General features: G+C 42.1%; 1 protein-coding gene across 5 annotated transcripts in view; it reads left to right on the top strand.

Annotated features, from left to right (window-relative positions):
• NFASC (neurofascin) overlaps positions 1-16382 on the top strand; it is a 168969-nt gene that overhangs the window by 96661 nt on the left and 55926 nt on the right. For 4 of the 5 annotated variants that reach the window (XM_033917585.1, XM_033917586.1, XM_033917587.1 and 1 more), the window contains 8 exons: positions 2683-2826; positions 3897-4008; positions 4309-4475; positions 5354-5501; positions 6250-6374; positions 6731-6772; positions 7285-7386; positions 14493-14690. In XM_033917585.1, the coding sequence (XP_033773476.1) occupies positions 2683-2826; positions 3897-4008; positions 4309-4475; positions 5354-5501; positions 6250-6374; positions 6731-6772; positions 7285-7386; positions 14493-14690 (1038 nt within the window). The remainder of the gene's footprint in view (positions 1-2682; positions 2827-3896; positions 4009-4308; positions 4476-5353; positions 5502-6249; positions 6375-6730; positions 6773-7284; positions 7387-14492; positions 14691-16382) is intronic. The other variant, XM_033917591.1, reaches the window with a different exon arrangement.

The following is a 16382-nucleotide window of genomic DNA, read 5'->3' on the forward strand; positions in this document are numbered from 1 at the left end:
CAGTCCAACCAACTTCCTAAATTCCAACCATTATTTTGCCACTGTAGCCGAAAAGAGGGATATTTTATTTTGCAAAGTGCCAATTTGCAGGATTGTAATGCTATGATTTGGACATTGCTTCAGCACAAACCAAAGAAATGGAGTCCCAAAGATGTTTCAGCCAGGGAATTGAAGAGAGCTCAAAGTCATTAACAACTGAAATTAAGTCCTTAATGGTGTTAAACAAAGAGATCAATTCAACCCAAAATAGACCCAACACTGTCCGTGTTTCGGCTCAACAGAGCCTGCATCAGGAGTTCTGCAACAGAGATACCTATATATTTGATTGATGAAATTTAATGGCGACACCAGGAAGTATTTCTTCACTGAAAGAGTGGTTGATCATTGGAATGAGCTTCCAGTGCAGGTGATCGTGGCCAGCAGCGTGCCAGATTTTAAGAGTACATGGGATACCCATGTGGGATCTCTAAGAGGGTAGAGTTAGGGGGGTGGGTCATTAGACTGGGCAGACTTGATGGGCTATGGCCCTTTTCTGCCGTCATTTTCTAGGTTTCTATGTATGTTTCTATGTGCTTGATTGATGAAACTCTGATCTCAGCTACTCAATCAAATTCCAAGATTGGGGTTTCATCAATCAAGCATATACGTCATTTCATTGATTTTTGAAACTTGTTTTCATCAATTAAGTTTACAGGTATCTCTGTTGACACAATCCTTAACCCAGGCTCTACTGAGCCGAAACACAGACTATGTCGAGTCTATTTTGGATGAATTGATTTCTTTGTTTAACACCATTAAGGACTTCATTTCAAATTTAATAAAAATTTGATTTGATCGCAAAATCGTAATTCAATGCGATTTACAAATAATGATAAAATTGGGGTAAAAAAACCACATTAATCAAACCAAACAGTTAAAACAACTTTAGACCAGCCAAACTCAGAAGGTTAATGACTTTAAGCTCTCTTCAATTCCCTGGCTGAAACATCTTTGAGACTCCGTTTCTTTGTTTTGTGCTTGGCTATTAGTGTGGAGACTTTTTTTTTTTTTTTTACATTGTTTCAGATCATTGTTTGAACCATGTCAACAAAGTGTGTGGAATTTTCAAGAGTGGAACTCCAAGCCATCATGACGTTCCTTTTCCTGCAGAAGAAAACTCCAAAGGAAATTCATGAATGTATCAACTGAAGATCCCCTTCCCCTCAACAAGTCCACTGAAAAAAGATGTTCGACTCCACTTTCGAATTCCAAGCTCCATACATTTGCAATAAACTCCCTACATCTCTACGACAAATCTCCTCTGCTTCTGGAATTTTCCTTATAAGACAAGGTTTCTCTAGCCAATACATCTGTCTCTACTGATCTCTCTCACTTCATGCACTGTTTCTTTTGTTTAGCTGCGTCAAATCCTTGTTGAAAAATTGCAGGATATAAGACCTGTATAGTATATAGTATAGTATGATGCAAACATTGAGTGACAAATGCCCATCATACTCCACAGTGAAGAAGTGGTGTGCAAACTTTCAGCCTGGAGATTTCGAGACTGAAGATGCAGCAAGGTCTGGGAGGCCTCAAACGATGTCAACTCCTGAAATTGTTGACCATGTCCTTGAACGGATTTTGTCAGATGGGCAAATATTGTCTAAAACAATTGCTGAGACACTATAGATATCCAAGGAACGTGTTGGGTGTATAATCCATGACAGCTGGGTATGCAGAAGCTGTCAGCAAAGTGGGTGCCTAAATGTTTGAATGCTGACGAGAAACGACATTGAGTTACTGTTGATGAAATATGGTTAAACCACTATGATCCCGAGACAAAACGTCAGTCCGTGCAATGGTAGCACTTAGGTTCTCCAAGGAAATTCAAGTCACATGACCACAGTGTTTTGGGATCACATGTCACATGACCACAGTGTTTTGTATCTTCCAAAGGGCCAAACAATTAACTTGTGGTGCCTATTAAAGGAGGCATTGAAAGAAAAAAGGAGAAAGAAGCTGTGAAAAGGGGTTCTCTTTTTGCAAGACAATGCACCTGCTCACAAGGCCAAAGCAATGGTTGTTTTGATGAAGTTGGGGTTTCAGTCACCGGATCTTGCTCCATCTGACTGTAAAAGAGTTTGAAAGGTCGATAATTTTCAAGTGATTCAGAGGTGATTGTAGCAGTGGAGGAGTATTTCAGTGACTGGCCAGAGTATTATTTGGAAGGGTTACAGAAATTTTACACATGATGTGCCAAGAGGTGAATATGTGGAATAACTTGTAAGTTTCATGGCCGCATGTCATTCCCTTTTTGGTTGAGCTGAGAACTTTCCAGCACCCCTAGCAGTACCTCATAAAGCACCCCTGATCCCTCCCCCCCCTTCTTTTTCCATGACCCACAGAATCGCATGTGACCTTCTGCAGCTTAGAAGGACACGGTACATCTCCCAAAAATCTGAGGCAGTGCAGTTCTGAGGCTGTTCAGCAGGTGTCGCTATTCTCCCTCTTCTTGTCAGCCCGTTCATACTTCAGTTACTGAAGGTGACTCTGTTGGGATGGGATGTAACTGAATCCTGCAGCCATATTTTTAGCCCGTCCTAAAGGAGCTCAGAACGGCTCGAGCATAAGTGTGAAAACCCAGTGATGTTGTAGCAAGCAGAAAAGGGAGACTCAAAACCATTTTCCCTTCTTCTCTTTCAGTTGCCCCTGAAAATCCGAACCGGGATGTGGCAGGTGACACGCTCATTTTCCGAGATTCCCAGATTGGCAGCAGTGCGGTTTACCAGTGTAATGCCTCCAATGAACACGGCTACCTGTTGGCCAACGCCTTTGTCAGCATTCTAGGTAAGGGGCCATCTAGAGCAGGGGTAGGCCGTTCCGATCCTCGAGAGCCACAGGCAGGTCAGGTTTTCAGGATATCCACAATAAATATGCATGAGATAGATTTGCATCTCAAGGTGAAAGTGCATGCAAATCCATCTCATACATATTCATTGGGGATATCCTGACCTGCCTGTGGCTCTCGAGGACAGGAATTCCCTACCCCTAATCTAGAGCATCTTTTTCTGCTGTTGGTTTTATTTTTTTGTTCGTTTGTTTGCTTGTTGGTTCAATAAATGACTTTGCAGTTTATGGTACAGCAAATTATTGTTTTGGAGCTGAAGATAGGAATTCTACACAGGCTCAGCCAGCACTGAGTTCTAAGTACCTGTAGTTTATTGTAAACCGCTTAGATCTGTAATATGCTTATATCAAATGTTAATGAAACATAAACACTGGCACATCTTATGGCTATAGCTGACAGGGATTCCCAAGCCTCACCAGCTAGAGACTCACAGCATTTATCCCTCCCCTCTCTCGCTGGCAATCTCAAATGGCATCTGGTTTGTCAGCCCCTCAGCCAGCAGTGACTCACACATTCTGTCCACAGCCCCACCTATGCAAAAGCAGGAAGTTGCATCAGAAGAAAGGCTTTGGAGTGTGTGCGTCACTGCTTGCTGATGGCAACCTCTGGAAGTTTTTAAACTTCCCCCCAGGTGGGGGATGGAGAGGGGTCTGAGAGACCAGGAGAGATGCTGGACTGTGAATGGTGAGAAAATGTTGTGCCTACTCTCTTTGGCCATCTGGCTATGTGACTTTTTCCTGTTCCTTTGGGGTGCTTGCTCAGTCAGAACTAGTCTTTATTGGGCTACAAAGCCAAGAGCCTCTTTCATAGCAGTACCAGGTTTCAGTCACCTTCCCTGCTTCTGCCTTCCATAAATCTAGTCCACTCACTGCTGCAATGGTCTTTGCTGGGGGTCACGGACTGCGGTTCCCTCTGGTATGTGGGACCCCCTTCCCCCCCCCCCCCCCAACGAGAGTAGAAACACAAATGGCTGCTACTGATCACTACAGACAACATTCTTGTGTTTCAGACATGGCTCCCCGCATGTTGGGTCAGCGGAACCAGCTCATCAGAGTGATCGAGACCAACCGGACGCGGCTAGACTGTCCCTTCTTTGGCTCACCCATCCCCATGCTGCGCTGGTAAGCTTCCTGGTTGTTGGTGCTTGCTTGTGTAAAGCACCCCTGACCCCCCTTCTTTTTCCATAGCCCACAGAATCACATGTGACCTTCTGCAGCTTATCTCAAAAATCTGAGGCAGTGCAGTTCTGAGGCTGTTCAGCAGGGATCGCTATTCTCCCTCTTCCTGTCAGCCCATTCATACTTCAGTTACAGCCATATTTATTTATTCGATCTTTTAGCCCATCCTCATAAAGGAGCTCAGAAGGGTTATAAATCAGGTGCCACTGGGATGCTACAACTCACTTCTTCCTATTCCTGCAGGTTTAAGAATGGCCAGGGGAGCAATTTAGATGGGGGCAACTATCGGGTTCATGAGAATGGTAGTCTGGAAATGAATAGCACCCAGAAGGAGGATCAGGGAATCTACACCTGTGTAGCAACAAACATTCTGGGCAAGGCAGAAAGTCAAGTTCGTTTGGAAGTCAAAGGTAAGGGCTAAGTGCTTGTCAATCATTTTGACCCCATAATAGCAGCCAAATGAAATGGTGTGACTCTCCCCACTGGAGGTGCAGAATGATCTTGCACCTATGAAGAGCCCACCAGATTTGGGTTTTGGGACTTCAGTTGGGGTCCAAATCAACCGTCAGAAATGTGCACTCATCAGGGTAGTTAGCCTTACAAATCTCACGTACATAGGGTCTCTCTCGCCATTGGCATATGATGGAACAGATGGGCTTAGGGGACTCTGCAACCCTCACCTCTAATATACAGAGGGGCAGCTGCAGTTAGGAGACCCCTAATAGACCAAATTCTTCCAGTCCAAACAACTCTCTCCTCACTCAGGGCCACAGCTTTCATCTGTTGCAGCTGGGTTCCTTATCATAGGGACATTGTGCATCTTCCAAAGATGGAACTGCATTACACATATTCAGGGGGGTTTCCAACCCCACTTTACCCTTCTATGACTGCCACGTCTGTGTTTCCTGTATATATGCAGCCAAATCACTTTCTCATAGCAACAAAATAAAATTCATTCCTACAGCTATGATTGTAATCTTATGAGCAGAACATATATTAACATGCTATGTACCAATTTCTCTGTACAGATGTGCTGTGAATCTCATTGATATCCTGTTATATTTACTGTTCTTTTTATATTTTTCTGAAAACTCAATAAAATTTCATGGAAAAAATAAAAACACAGAACTCCTTCATATCAGATCCATCTCCAACTATTCAAATGTGGGCTGGTTCTAGGAGGGGCCAGGGCTGTGGTGTGGGGGTGTGATTAACTTTTAGAGGTGCCTGGGAGAGGGAGTCAGGGCTTCAGCGTTGGTCTTTGATAACTTCTGATGATTTTGTATAGATGGAACCAGGATTATGAAGGGGCCTGATGACCAAATCGTGAAGAGAGGTTCCACCACACGACTTGACTGTCGCATAAAGTCTGACCCAAGCCTGAAGTTGACTGTGTCCTGGTTAAAGGATGGCAGCCCATTGTACCTGGGAAACAGGTGTGTACTAGCAGGTACTGGTCATCTCTGATTGGGCCAGTCCTTTCTCAGATCAAAATGAAAATTGTTAAATCATGGGAGCTGGGAGAGCTAACATAAGCATTGCCATACTGGGACACACTGAAGATCCATCAAGCCCAGAATCCTGTTTTCAACAGTGGCCAACCCAGGTACCAAGTACGTAGCTAGATCCTAAATAGTAAAACAGATTTTATGCTACTTATCCTAGGAATAAGCAGTGGATTTCCCTAAGCCATCTCAATAATGGCCTATGGACTTCTCTTTTAGGAAATTAGCTGAACCTTTTTTTAAACCCTGCTATGCTAATTGATTTCACCATATTATCTGGCAACGAATTCCACATTGAGTAAAGAAATATTTTCTCTGGTTTGCTTTAAATCTACTACTTAGTAGCTTCATCACATGCCCCCTAGTCCTAGTATTTTTGGAAACAGTAAATAAGTGATTTGCATCTATTCTTTCCACTCCACTCAGTATTTTCTAGACCTCTATCATATCGCCCCTGAGCCATCTCTTCACCAAGCTGAAGAACCCTATCCGCTTTAGCCTCTCCTCATAGGGAAGTCGTCCCATCCCTTTTATCATTTTTGGCTAAACTTATGCAGGTACTTGTGACCTGTATCAGAAAAAGGATACTGGGCTTGATGACCCTTTGCTCTGTCCTAGAATGGTACAAATGACAGGAGTCGCTGCTGCTTTCCGAGGAACTGATCCTTTCTCTTTGCAGGATGAGGAAGGATGAGGGTTCGCTTACCATACACGGGGTGACAGAGAAAGATCAGGGGGTATACACCTGTATAGCAAGCACAGAACTGGACCAGGTCTCTGCATCTGCCCACCTCACAGTGCAGGGTGAGTCCATTTAACTTGTCAATACATCGCACATGCCTTTCTTTATGCTGTGAAAAATGTTGTGGTTCAGGATATTGTGATGAGTGTGATGTCACATTCAATGTCATTGTGCTTTGTGATGTCATTGTGATGTTCTGGTGGTGAGGTCATCTGGAGACCCTTCCCCTCCCCATATAATTCCCCCTGCTCATAACCTCACTGCAATTATTTTTCAGCTAACTGTAACTAAACAAATGATTCTAATTAAGCCTGGATTAATACAAAGCCAGACAGATTTTTGTTTTTGTCTATCCTTTTAAGTTCTTAATGACTGGATTAACCTTGTTAACCTCTAACCCCTCTGACTTTCCTTACAGCAGCATCTGCTCCAACTAGCCGCATGACCTCCTTACCGAAAGGTAACCAGTATCCCCTCACATTCCCCCAGCACCATTAAGGATAGTGGGGTTCTGGGGATCAGATCAGACTTGAAAGCTTTTCATGAGATAGATACAATGGAAACTGCTTTCTGTACTTTTCCTTCCCAGAAATTTATTGGGCAGCCCAGATTTGATAGCTGGGGATGAGGAATCTCACATGCCAGAGGGAAGCACAGTCTGTGTCCCCCGGCAAAGATCAGTGCAGTAGTACTTGGGCTAGATTTTTGGAAGGGAGGGTGATTGATACCTGGTGCTTCTGTGATAGAGGCTCGTGGCTTTGTAGCCCAGTAGAAACTGGTTGTGACTGAGCTGGAAACCAAAAGGAGCAGGAGGAAGTCACAGGGTTAAGAATCAGTGGCACATCCGTGGGCTCTGAGGAAGGACACAGCAGGTCTTTAATTTCTCTGAGGGCAGGAAACAGTGTAGTTGAACAGGGAAGCTCATGGAGGCAGAGACTCACTACTGACCCTTCTTTGTTGCATACTGGGCAGATAAACCTGATCCGCCACGAGACCTGGAGCTGACGGACCTGACAGAGAGAGGTGCCAGACTCACATGGGTTACTGGTGATGACAACAACAGCCCCATTACAGGTGAGCAGGAATCAGGCACAGGGGGGGGGGCAAGGGGCCCACCAAAGTTCCCTGGCAATTAGGAAAGGATTTAAACAATGCATAGTAAATGACAGCAGATAAAGACCCGGATGGTCCATCCAGTCTGCCCAAACCATACTCTGTATAATTTAATGATTGAATTGAAATTGTTCTTTTCTTGTGTTTTAATATTAATGACCTTATTTGCATGGCTGGATCTGAAAATAAGTGATTGCGCGGAAAAACACGGTGAGCCGTTTTGTGCATCGGGTCATAGTTCCTTTTTTTAGGGGGGGGAGCATTCAGAAGCTTTTTTTTTTTTTTTAAATCCTAAAATGATCACATACAGGGCACCAGCACTGAATCCAACGTACAAATGTTCTAAAACTTATCTGTTTCCAAACATATGCTTGTCTTTATCAAAAGCAATATACAGCATCATCTGATATTCACTGAACATCACTGTGGCTGGGGTGGAACTTAGGCCAAACCTGGTGGGGGAAGACAGTATTTAACCAGTTAGTTGTGATATTCACACCAGTAACTGGTTAAAGACTTCTGGTGGAGCAACCTTCCAAGATGGCTGCGGGTCATTGGGGCTCCATGCTCTCCCTTTAGGATTCCCCTCAGCGAAGGGGAACTTCAAGACCCCTTTGCCTAGACCAGGGGTGTCCAATGTCGGTCCTCGAGGGCCGCAATCCAGTCGGGTTTTCAGGATTTCCCCAGTGAATATGCATTGAAAGCAATGCATGCAAATAGATCTCATGCATATTCATTGGGGAAATCCTGAAAACCCGACTGGATTGCGGCCCTCGAGGACCGACATTGGACACCCCTGGCCTAGACGAATTAGCAACTTCTTGCATGAGAACCATGGGTGAGCAGTGTCGAATGGTGAGTCCCTGTCTCAGGAGGTAGGATGCTGCGACCGCAGTGAGACCTGGTGCTCAGGACCAGAAGCTCTGAGGAGGCCAGCTGTGATCTTTTTGGCCGGAATCCACACGGCCTGTACCGGGGAAGCAGAGCTGGTTTTAGGATGCCATGGGTGGCTCAGAGTAGTGCTGCCCGATTCAGGGAAAAAAAAGATTTGATTCGATTCAGCCTATTGATTCGATTTTTCGATTCGATTCAATTTTCCTGCCCAGTTGGGTGTTTTTTTCAAACATCCTGGTGGGTTTATTTTATAAAGCAAGGAGTGGAGATGTCCAATCAAGACTGGTGGACTCAATTTATTTCACCAGTCTCTTTTATTTGTTCAAACTCAATGACTCAACATGTACATGTTTTGGCCAAACCGGCCTGCTTCAGAAATCTACAGTCTTAAGAGACACAACTAATAAATGAAACAAATATATAAATATATGCATAAAAATCAATAAAATTGCAAATATATCATAAGCATATAAAAACAATAAATAAAATGACAAAAATTACAAAAATAGCAATAAACATATATGTATCAATGAATAAAAGAAGAAAGAAAGCACCAATCAATTAAAAATATATATAAAATCATACATATTTAATGCCTAACCATATTAATAACATGCAATAAAATGATCAAAAGATATGCATATAAAGAACCAACACCTCATATCAAGAAATAATGTGACATATGTATAATAAGCATATTTAAAACATTGCATACAAAATAAAAGAACAGCACTAATAAATTACTAATTGCAACAAAAATGCACACCAATCATACATACTAATGTGTAAATATGTTCAAAAAGCCTTCAAGATAAATAAGAACAGAATAAATCCATAACAAATAGGTCATATACTCTGAATATAAAATTGACAAAATAAACAACAAACCTAAAACCAAATAAATCAAATAGCATACCTTAAGAGTCTGTACAGGTTATAAAAGATTTGCAGGTCACTCAAATTGTACTCTAAATAAAAATAAAACATATCATGATATGCATTTCCAAAACGAAACGGAAAGCATCGGGGCTTTCATTGCAACCAATAGGTTCAGGTTCTAAAAAGTTTGATCATGTCACACCTCTATTACAAAATGCTCACTGGCTGCCTATATCTTACAGGATTACTTATAAAATAGCTCTCCTAGTCTTTAATACATTAAAAACCAATACTCCTGCTTTTATAGATAGGCTCCTGATTCCTTACAGTTCGTCCAGAGTTCTCAGATCAGCCTCTCAATCCACCCTAAATGTTCCTTCTTTGAAATTCATCGGAACCCGCCATGCTTCAATTTTCTCTGTTACTGCCCCAATGTTATGGAACTCTCTCCCTTTGTATTTAAGATTAGAACAAGATTTGCAAACTTTTAAAAAGAACTTAAAGTGTCTTTTTTTTAAAGAAGCCTTTAACTGACAGTTCTCTTTTATAATAACATCAGTTAATTCCTTGCATAATAATATCAGTTAACTTCTTTTCCCTTAAATATAAACCATTATACTTTTCTAATGACCTTTTTTTGGCCTTTTTATTTTCTTTATCTCCCCAATGTGTTTTCCGTTCATGTACTCTTTAAACAAAAATTGTATTTCTTCCCCATTTTCCCACTGTTTCTAGTTTTCTTTTTGTCCTAAGGATGTTACCCTTGTACGTTTAGTAGAACATTATGTATAAGTTAGCTCTGTTTTGTTTTTTTTTTAAATTCTGTTTTTATTTTTGTAAAACGCTTTGAAATTGGAAAAGCGTTTAATCAAACAATTTAATAAACTTGAAACTTGAATAGAAACTGTATGTCTTCTCTAAAATCATGTGCAAAACAACACATTTAATAGGCTCCAAAGTACTATACAGTGGAAAGTCAGTATAATCTCTGAAGAGATAAAACAATACAATTAATCTACTCAAACCCAGACGAGACTACATGAAGCCAAAACGTTACAGACAAGTGCTAATTTAACTTTAAAAGACAACTTGAACGAGCTGAAGCACTTACTAATGCTGGCACACTTCATCAAATGAAATTAACAAAACGATGCATGATCGAACTACAGCGCTAAAAATACTGGAGCGGTTAATAAAAATACTAAGATGGAGTAAAAAACTGAAAGTACCTTGCCTTTCTTTTAGTGACGAGACCACAGCCTTTCTACAGTCTGAACCAATACTGTGTGCCCAGACCCCAGAGAATGAACGTATTTAATTACAGGCATAAAGGTGCTCAAACTTAGAGAAACATAATGTAAGGCAAAATAGTCTCTTGAACAAACAAAACAAAGACAATAAATTACTAAAACACAAATGAAGCCGCATGAAGTAAAAGCGTTAAGGAAAAATACTAATAAAACTCAGGCACTTACTGTTACAAGAGCACTAATTGAATGAAGGTAAAAAAAACGTGAAAAAACATGAAGGCAAAAAAGACATCCTCTGCAGCACAGTCCCGCCCCTCTGATGTCAGGGGCAAGATCACAGCATAGGGAACATGCTGCTGTAGTGATCCTGTAATTAGGTAAAGATAAGATTGGGAGGCCACGGGGGAAGCTTGAGGATGCTGCAAAGAGCGCCTAAGCGCTGCAGCACTTCCTGACTGACACTCCCCCACCGAATCGGCCAGGCCGATTTATTTAGAAAAACAAATCGATTTGAATCGATTCACCTGAAGTGAATCGGTGAATCGATTTGAATCGGAAATCGGGCAGCACTAGCTCAGAGTAGCGGTTTGCCACGGCAGGTTTGCAGTAAAGGAGCACCTCCCCATTTTTTTTTTTCAGGCCTTGTTAGATAGTGGGGCCCCTGAATGCTCGATAGTCCCCCCCAAGAACTCTATATCCTGCAGGGGGCTACACTGGAGACATCATTAGAGCTGTGGTTATTATTGATTTTAGATTTAAAGAATTCTATTAAGGAAATTTAGTGGGGAAGATTGACTTATTTGTTTACCGCATTTGATAATATTTGTTTGTGCTTGAAATTGTGGATGTAAATGTTTTGTACATCGCTTAAGCGATTCATAAATTTTTTAAATAATTAAATACCCAGAAGAGGCTCAAGGACTCTGGCTTTCTGCACAGAGCTTAGCCTGAGGTGTCTTCTTTCCTATAAAGAATGTACTTCCTTTCTGGTTCAACTTAGTCTGTTTATCATCTTGTCCTGTATGTATGTTTATGAGTTTTTATTTTATGTATGTTTATGAGTTTTTAATTAATGTATGTTTATGAGTTTTTATTTTTTGTAACTCGCATAGTAACTTAGAATAAACGATTGAATCAAGAACATAAGAATTGCCGCTGCTGGGTCAGACCGGTGGTCAATCGTGTCCAGCAGACTGCTCACGCGGCGGCCCTTAGGTCAAAGACTAGTGCCCTATTTGTGTCTAGTCTTACCTGCGTATGTTCTGTTCCAGTAGGAATTTATCCAACCTTGTCTTGAATCACTGAAGGGTGTTTTCCCCTATAACAGCCTCCGGAAGAGCGTTCCAGATTTCTACCACTCTCTGGGTGAAGAAGAACTTTCTTACGTTTGTACGGAATCTTTTCCCTTTTAACTTTAACGAGTGCCCTCTCGTTCTCTTCACCTTGGAGAGGGAGAACAATCTCTCTTAATAAAACTTGAAACTTGAACTAGGGTTATATTCTCTCCCTGCTTTTCGCAAGAGCGGCTTTCTTGTTACTCAGAGCCTATGGGGGTTATGGTTTGGCCTCTAAACTACCTTACAAAAAGTGAGAGAAATCTCATATTGACATTGAGATGACTGACACCACAAGCTCCCCTGGTCCTTTGGGGAGCTCTCTGTGGGCCTCTGAAATCTCATAGGAAGTGGCTGCCCTCAAGGATAAGAACGGGGGAGATAAATTCCAGAAATTGTTTGATAAAATGGATTTGGTGGAAAGCAGGCTGGAGAATCTAAAGATGGACTTTGGCACTGTTGAAGTCAGATTGACAGAAGTAGAAGAAACAACCTAGGCAGCGGAGTTGGGCCAATGGGAGCTTACTGCATGAGTGACTACCTTGGAGGAGAAGATGGACAATTTGGAAAATTGCTCTCAGCGAAGCTATCTCCGCTTGATAGGCATTTTGTAAACATTTACAGATGCTGGGCTGGAGGGATTTCTGGAAGCTTTGTTTCCTCAGCTGTTGGAGCTTTGTATTGAACGAGCTCACAGATTAGATAGGCTCTTTGGTCTTTTATCTGCTTTCATTTGTCTATTTCTGCATTTCTACACTTGGATTAAAAAGACCTTGTGACCAGTGGACCGGGGTAGTTATTATATGACTGGGGAAGTTTGCCCATAAAACTATTATTTGCAGTCTCAGGGCTGGAATACAATGGCCATAACCTCCTGCCCTAAAGTTTTTGCTCAATGGTCAGAGCTTGCAATGCTCTGCTCTAAACTGTTTCAACAACCTGTGAGTGGTGGACCAAAGACAGTTCAAGATCTTTACTATAGTGCAAGAAGCCAGTACTTTTCTGGATTGTATTCTCTGGCCTTCTGGAGACTCTAAGCCAACTTACATGGGAGGGGGGAGTTCTGGATATGGACTTACTACACCCATATAATTTGTCTTTCAGCTGGGACTTCTGTCTTTGCATTTCTTTAACTTAAGAACATAAGAATAGCCTTACTGGGTCAGACCAAAGGTCTATCAAGCCCAGTAGCCCATTCTCATGGTGGTCAACCCAGGTCCCAAGTACCTGGCAGAAACCCAAAGAGTAGCAACATTCTAGAGCTGAGATTTTGATGTCATAATGCCTCATTCCACCAATGCCTAAGAGCCAACTTATATCAGTGATGTCACAATGGCTTGATTGTCCTAGACTTGGCTCACAGACTAGGCCAGACCGAAGGTCCATCAAACCCAGTAGTCAACCCAAGTCCCAAGAACCTAGCTAGATCCCAAGTGGTAAAAGAGTCCACCCATCGTGTGAGCAGTGTTCTGCCATAGATTGGCCATTAGTCATTTGTCACAACATCATGATGCAAATGTACTTATTGATCTGTCACTATCCCACTTGGTGAAGCATTTTACTAATAGTATCGGTATAAATTCCAATTTGTACCAATGCATTTAAATAATTATACTTTTCAGGGCATGTATGGAAATTCTTTACATACGAGTTCTTCTCGTTGAAACTTTTCACTCAATGATTTCATTAAACTTTCAGTCTCTGGGCTCTTTGGAAAAAAATCCATTTTTGTTTGAGCTGAAGTAGATTCTTTTTTTCTGTCACTCCCCCTCATATATCTTGGATTAGGATATAAGATAAAACGCTTTGAAGATTGTTTGTTTGAACCATGAAACAGTGCTCTACCATCAGAGCCTCAGTCTTTCCTCGAGCAACACCAGACTTTTGATAAAATTATTGGTTGTAGTCCTGTCTGTATTGTTCCATGGGCAGCTAATGACGCAGGTCAGAAAAATGTCCCTGTTTATACCCACAGGGTTCAAGAATTCTTTATATTACGATGTAACCTCACACGTTTGACACTTTCCAGATATAAAATCTGTTAGATCATGGGAATAAGACCAACCTGGGGAAAGGACCAGAACCCTGGAGCTCCCCTTCCTCTGATGGAAGATCTTCATTGTCTCAATGGAAATGTGGCTGTAAATAATGCTTCATTGTCTTAGAATTGATATGAGGTTCAGTGTAATTAATCATTTGCATTTTCTACTATGTATTAACTGCCATGGAAAGTTTTTATTGTAATCAACAATTATTTTATTGTTATCTGCCTTCAGCTTCTTTGGTATAAATTACTCATATTAAAATGAGCCGGGACTGGTGATGCATGCAAAATGCTGGACCGATCTTGTTTAATATCTAATAGAGAAGGGGGGAGGGGCTGTCATTTTATATTTTTATTCCTAGTATGTACAAAACCCATATCGTCCTGACCTTGAGATACTCCATTCCTATATTGAAAGCACAGCATTGTTATAAATTGACTGGCGCCATGTGTGTGGGTTTGTTTTTTTAATTATTATTAGAGAGTAGCAGAGTGAATTGCAGTTATAGTAACAGCGATCATTTTGAGGTATCTCTCTTAACTCCTGCTGGTTCTGTCACTGAAGGGTTTTGCTTCCATTAGAGATGTATGTGATGTGAATGAGGAACTGGGATGTCGATTCATGTCCAGGGCCTAACTGTTCTTGCTTCTCCCTCTTCTCCACAGATTTCATCATTCAGTTTGAGGAAGACAGATACCAGCCCAGGACGTGGCATAATCTGTCCACTGTCCGGAGCAATGTGAACTCTGCTGTTCTCAAACTCGCCCCCTACGTCAACTATCAGTTCCGAGTCCTGGCAGTCAACGAGTTGGGAAGCAGCCTTCCCAGCACCCCATCAGAGCGCTATCAGACCAACGGTGCCCGTGAGTTATTTCTGCATTGTAATGACATCGCTCTCTGACACATCCCCACCAGCCCAGTGACACGCATGAACAGGATTTCCCAATCCTAAATGGGAGTCGTGTGCTTCCTGTGACATATAATTATCCAATGTTTGTTGTGGTGATCCGGTTCTTGCCGCATCTGAGTAAGTGGAATGGACTTTTCAGCCAGTATGCTCCTGGTCAGATCCTGGGCAGTTAAATAGCACTGAGCTGGCTAGCGCTAATATTCAGAGCAAGATGGCTGCTCAACATTAGCGGCTAATGGATAGCCGCTGTCCGCAAAATTTAAAGTTCTAGCCGGCTAAGTTTAGTGGCCAAAAATAAACTGGATATTCTCTTCTGGCCTAGGATTCAACATCTATGCTCAGTACCAATTATGGGAATTAACTAACTCCCATGGTCTGAATATTGGCCCCAGTCGGTCCTCAAACCCCAGCCAATCAGGTTTAAGAACATACTTTTAGGGGCATTTTCCAAAAAACTAAAACATCTAAATACTGGCATAAATCAGCACTTGGCCGTCCTAATCACCATCTTTGTGCCAAAAAGGTACCCATACTGACCAGCTGACCACTGGAGGGATTAAGTAATGACCCCCCCCACACTCCCCCAATGGTCACTAAACCCCTCCCACCCCACAAAGATCTGAACGAAACAGTACCTACCTGGCTTTAGAACAGCAATACCTAGTATGGGAAAGCCTAGTAGAGCATCACATAGGTGTCTTCAGTAGCCTAATGAGCCATAGAGAGGAGGACCTAGGCCCATAAGCCACTTGAACCACTATATTTATGGTGGAAAGTGTGAGACCAGCAAAACCCTACTCTACTGCCATATAGGTGCTACCTACAGCCATAAGGAGGTGGTAGACAGGTGGATATAGTAGGCTTTGGGGGAGTTTTGGAGGACTCAACCATAAATATAAGGGGGTTATGGTGAGTTGTACAGTACATCCAGCACTCTTTATGTGAAGTTCACAGCATTGCCCTCTAAGGTGCCCCACTGCTATGTTGGCATGTCTGGGTGGCCAACCCATTGCAATGGTGGCCCCTCCCATGTCCAAATGGTCTGCATTAGGGTGTTTTGTACTTGGATGTTTCTGTGGTTGAAAATGGCAAATAAAGTTGGATGTCCTAGCAGCCAAGGTGTCTAAGTAGATGATTTAAAAAAAAAAAAAAAAAATTTAGATGTCTAGTATTGCCAGTTTTGAAAATGGCGACTTTGGAAGTTTTGCAGGAAACGCCTAAAGTTGGACTTGGATATCCTATTGAAAATGCCCCTCTAGATATATATAAAGAAAACCTACAGACCTCATAGCTTCCCCTGAAGAAAGCCACAGCATGATGGCTAAAACATTGGTTCCACTTACCCAAACAACTGCAACAATGGTGACACCAGCCGCAGAAGCCTAAGAAGACCTAAGCATGCTGTGTCCCCCCTCTCCTGGTTTTGGTAGCAGGCCCAACTCTTTGGAACTCATTCTTGAACTTCACTGAGAAGGGAATTATCTTTTGGGTCAATATTGAGCTGGCAATGAGCATCTAAATTAGACTCAGCTGTTCAGTGTAGGGCCACATCCTGTAATTCAGAGCCATACTGAATGCGCAGAGCTGACCAGGCAACGATAGGATTCCTCTTTAAGCTATTTAAGCAGCTCACCTTGCTTGGTTA

Source organism: Geotrypetes seraphini, chromosome 13 (assembly GCF_902459505.1).
Source record: "Geotrypetes seraphini chromosome 13, aGeoSer1.1, whole genome shotgun sequence".
Taxonomy (NCBI): domain Eukaryota; kingdom Metazoa; phylum Chordata; class Amphibia; order Gymnophiona; family Dermophiidae; genus Geotrypetes; species Geotrypetes seraphini.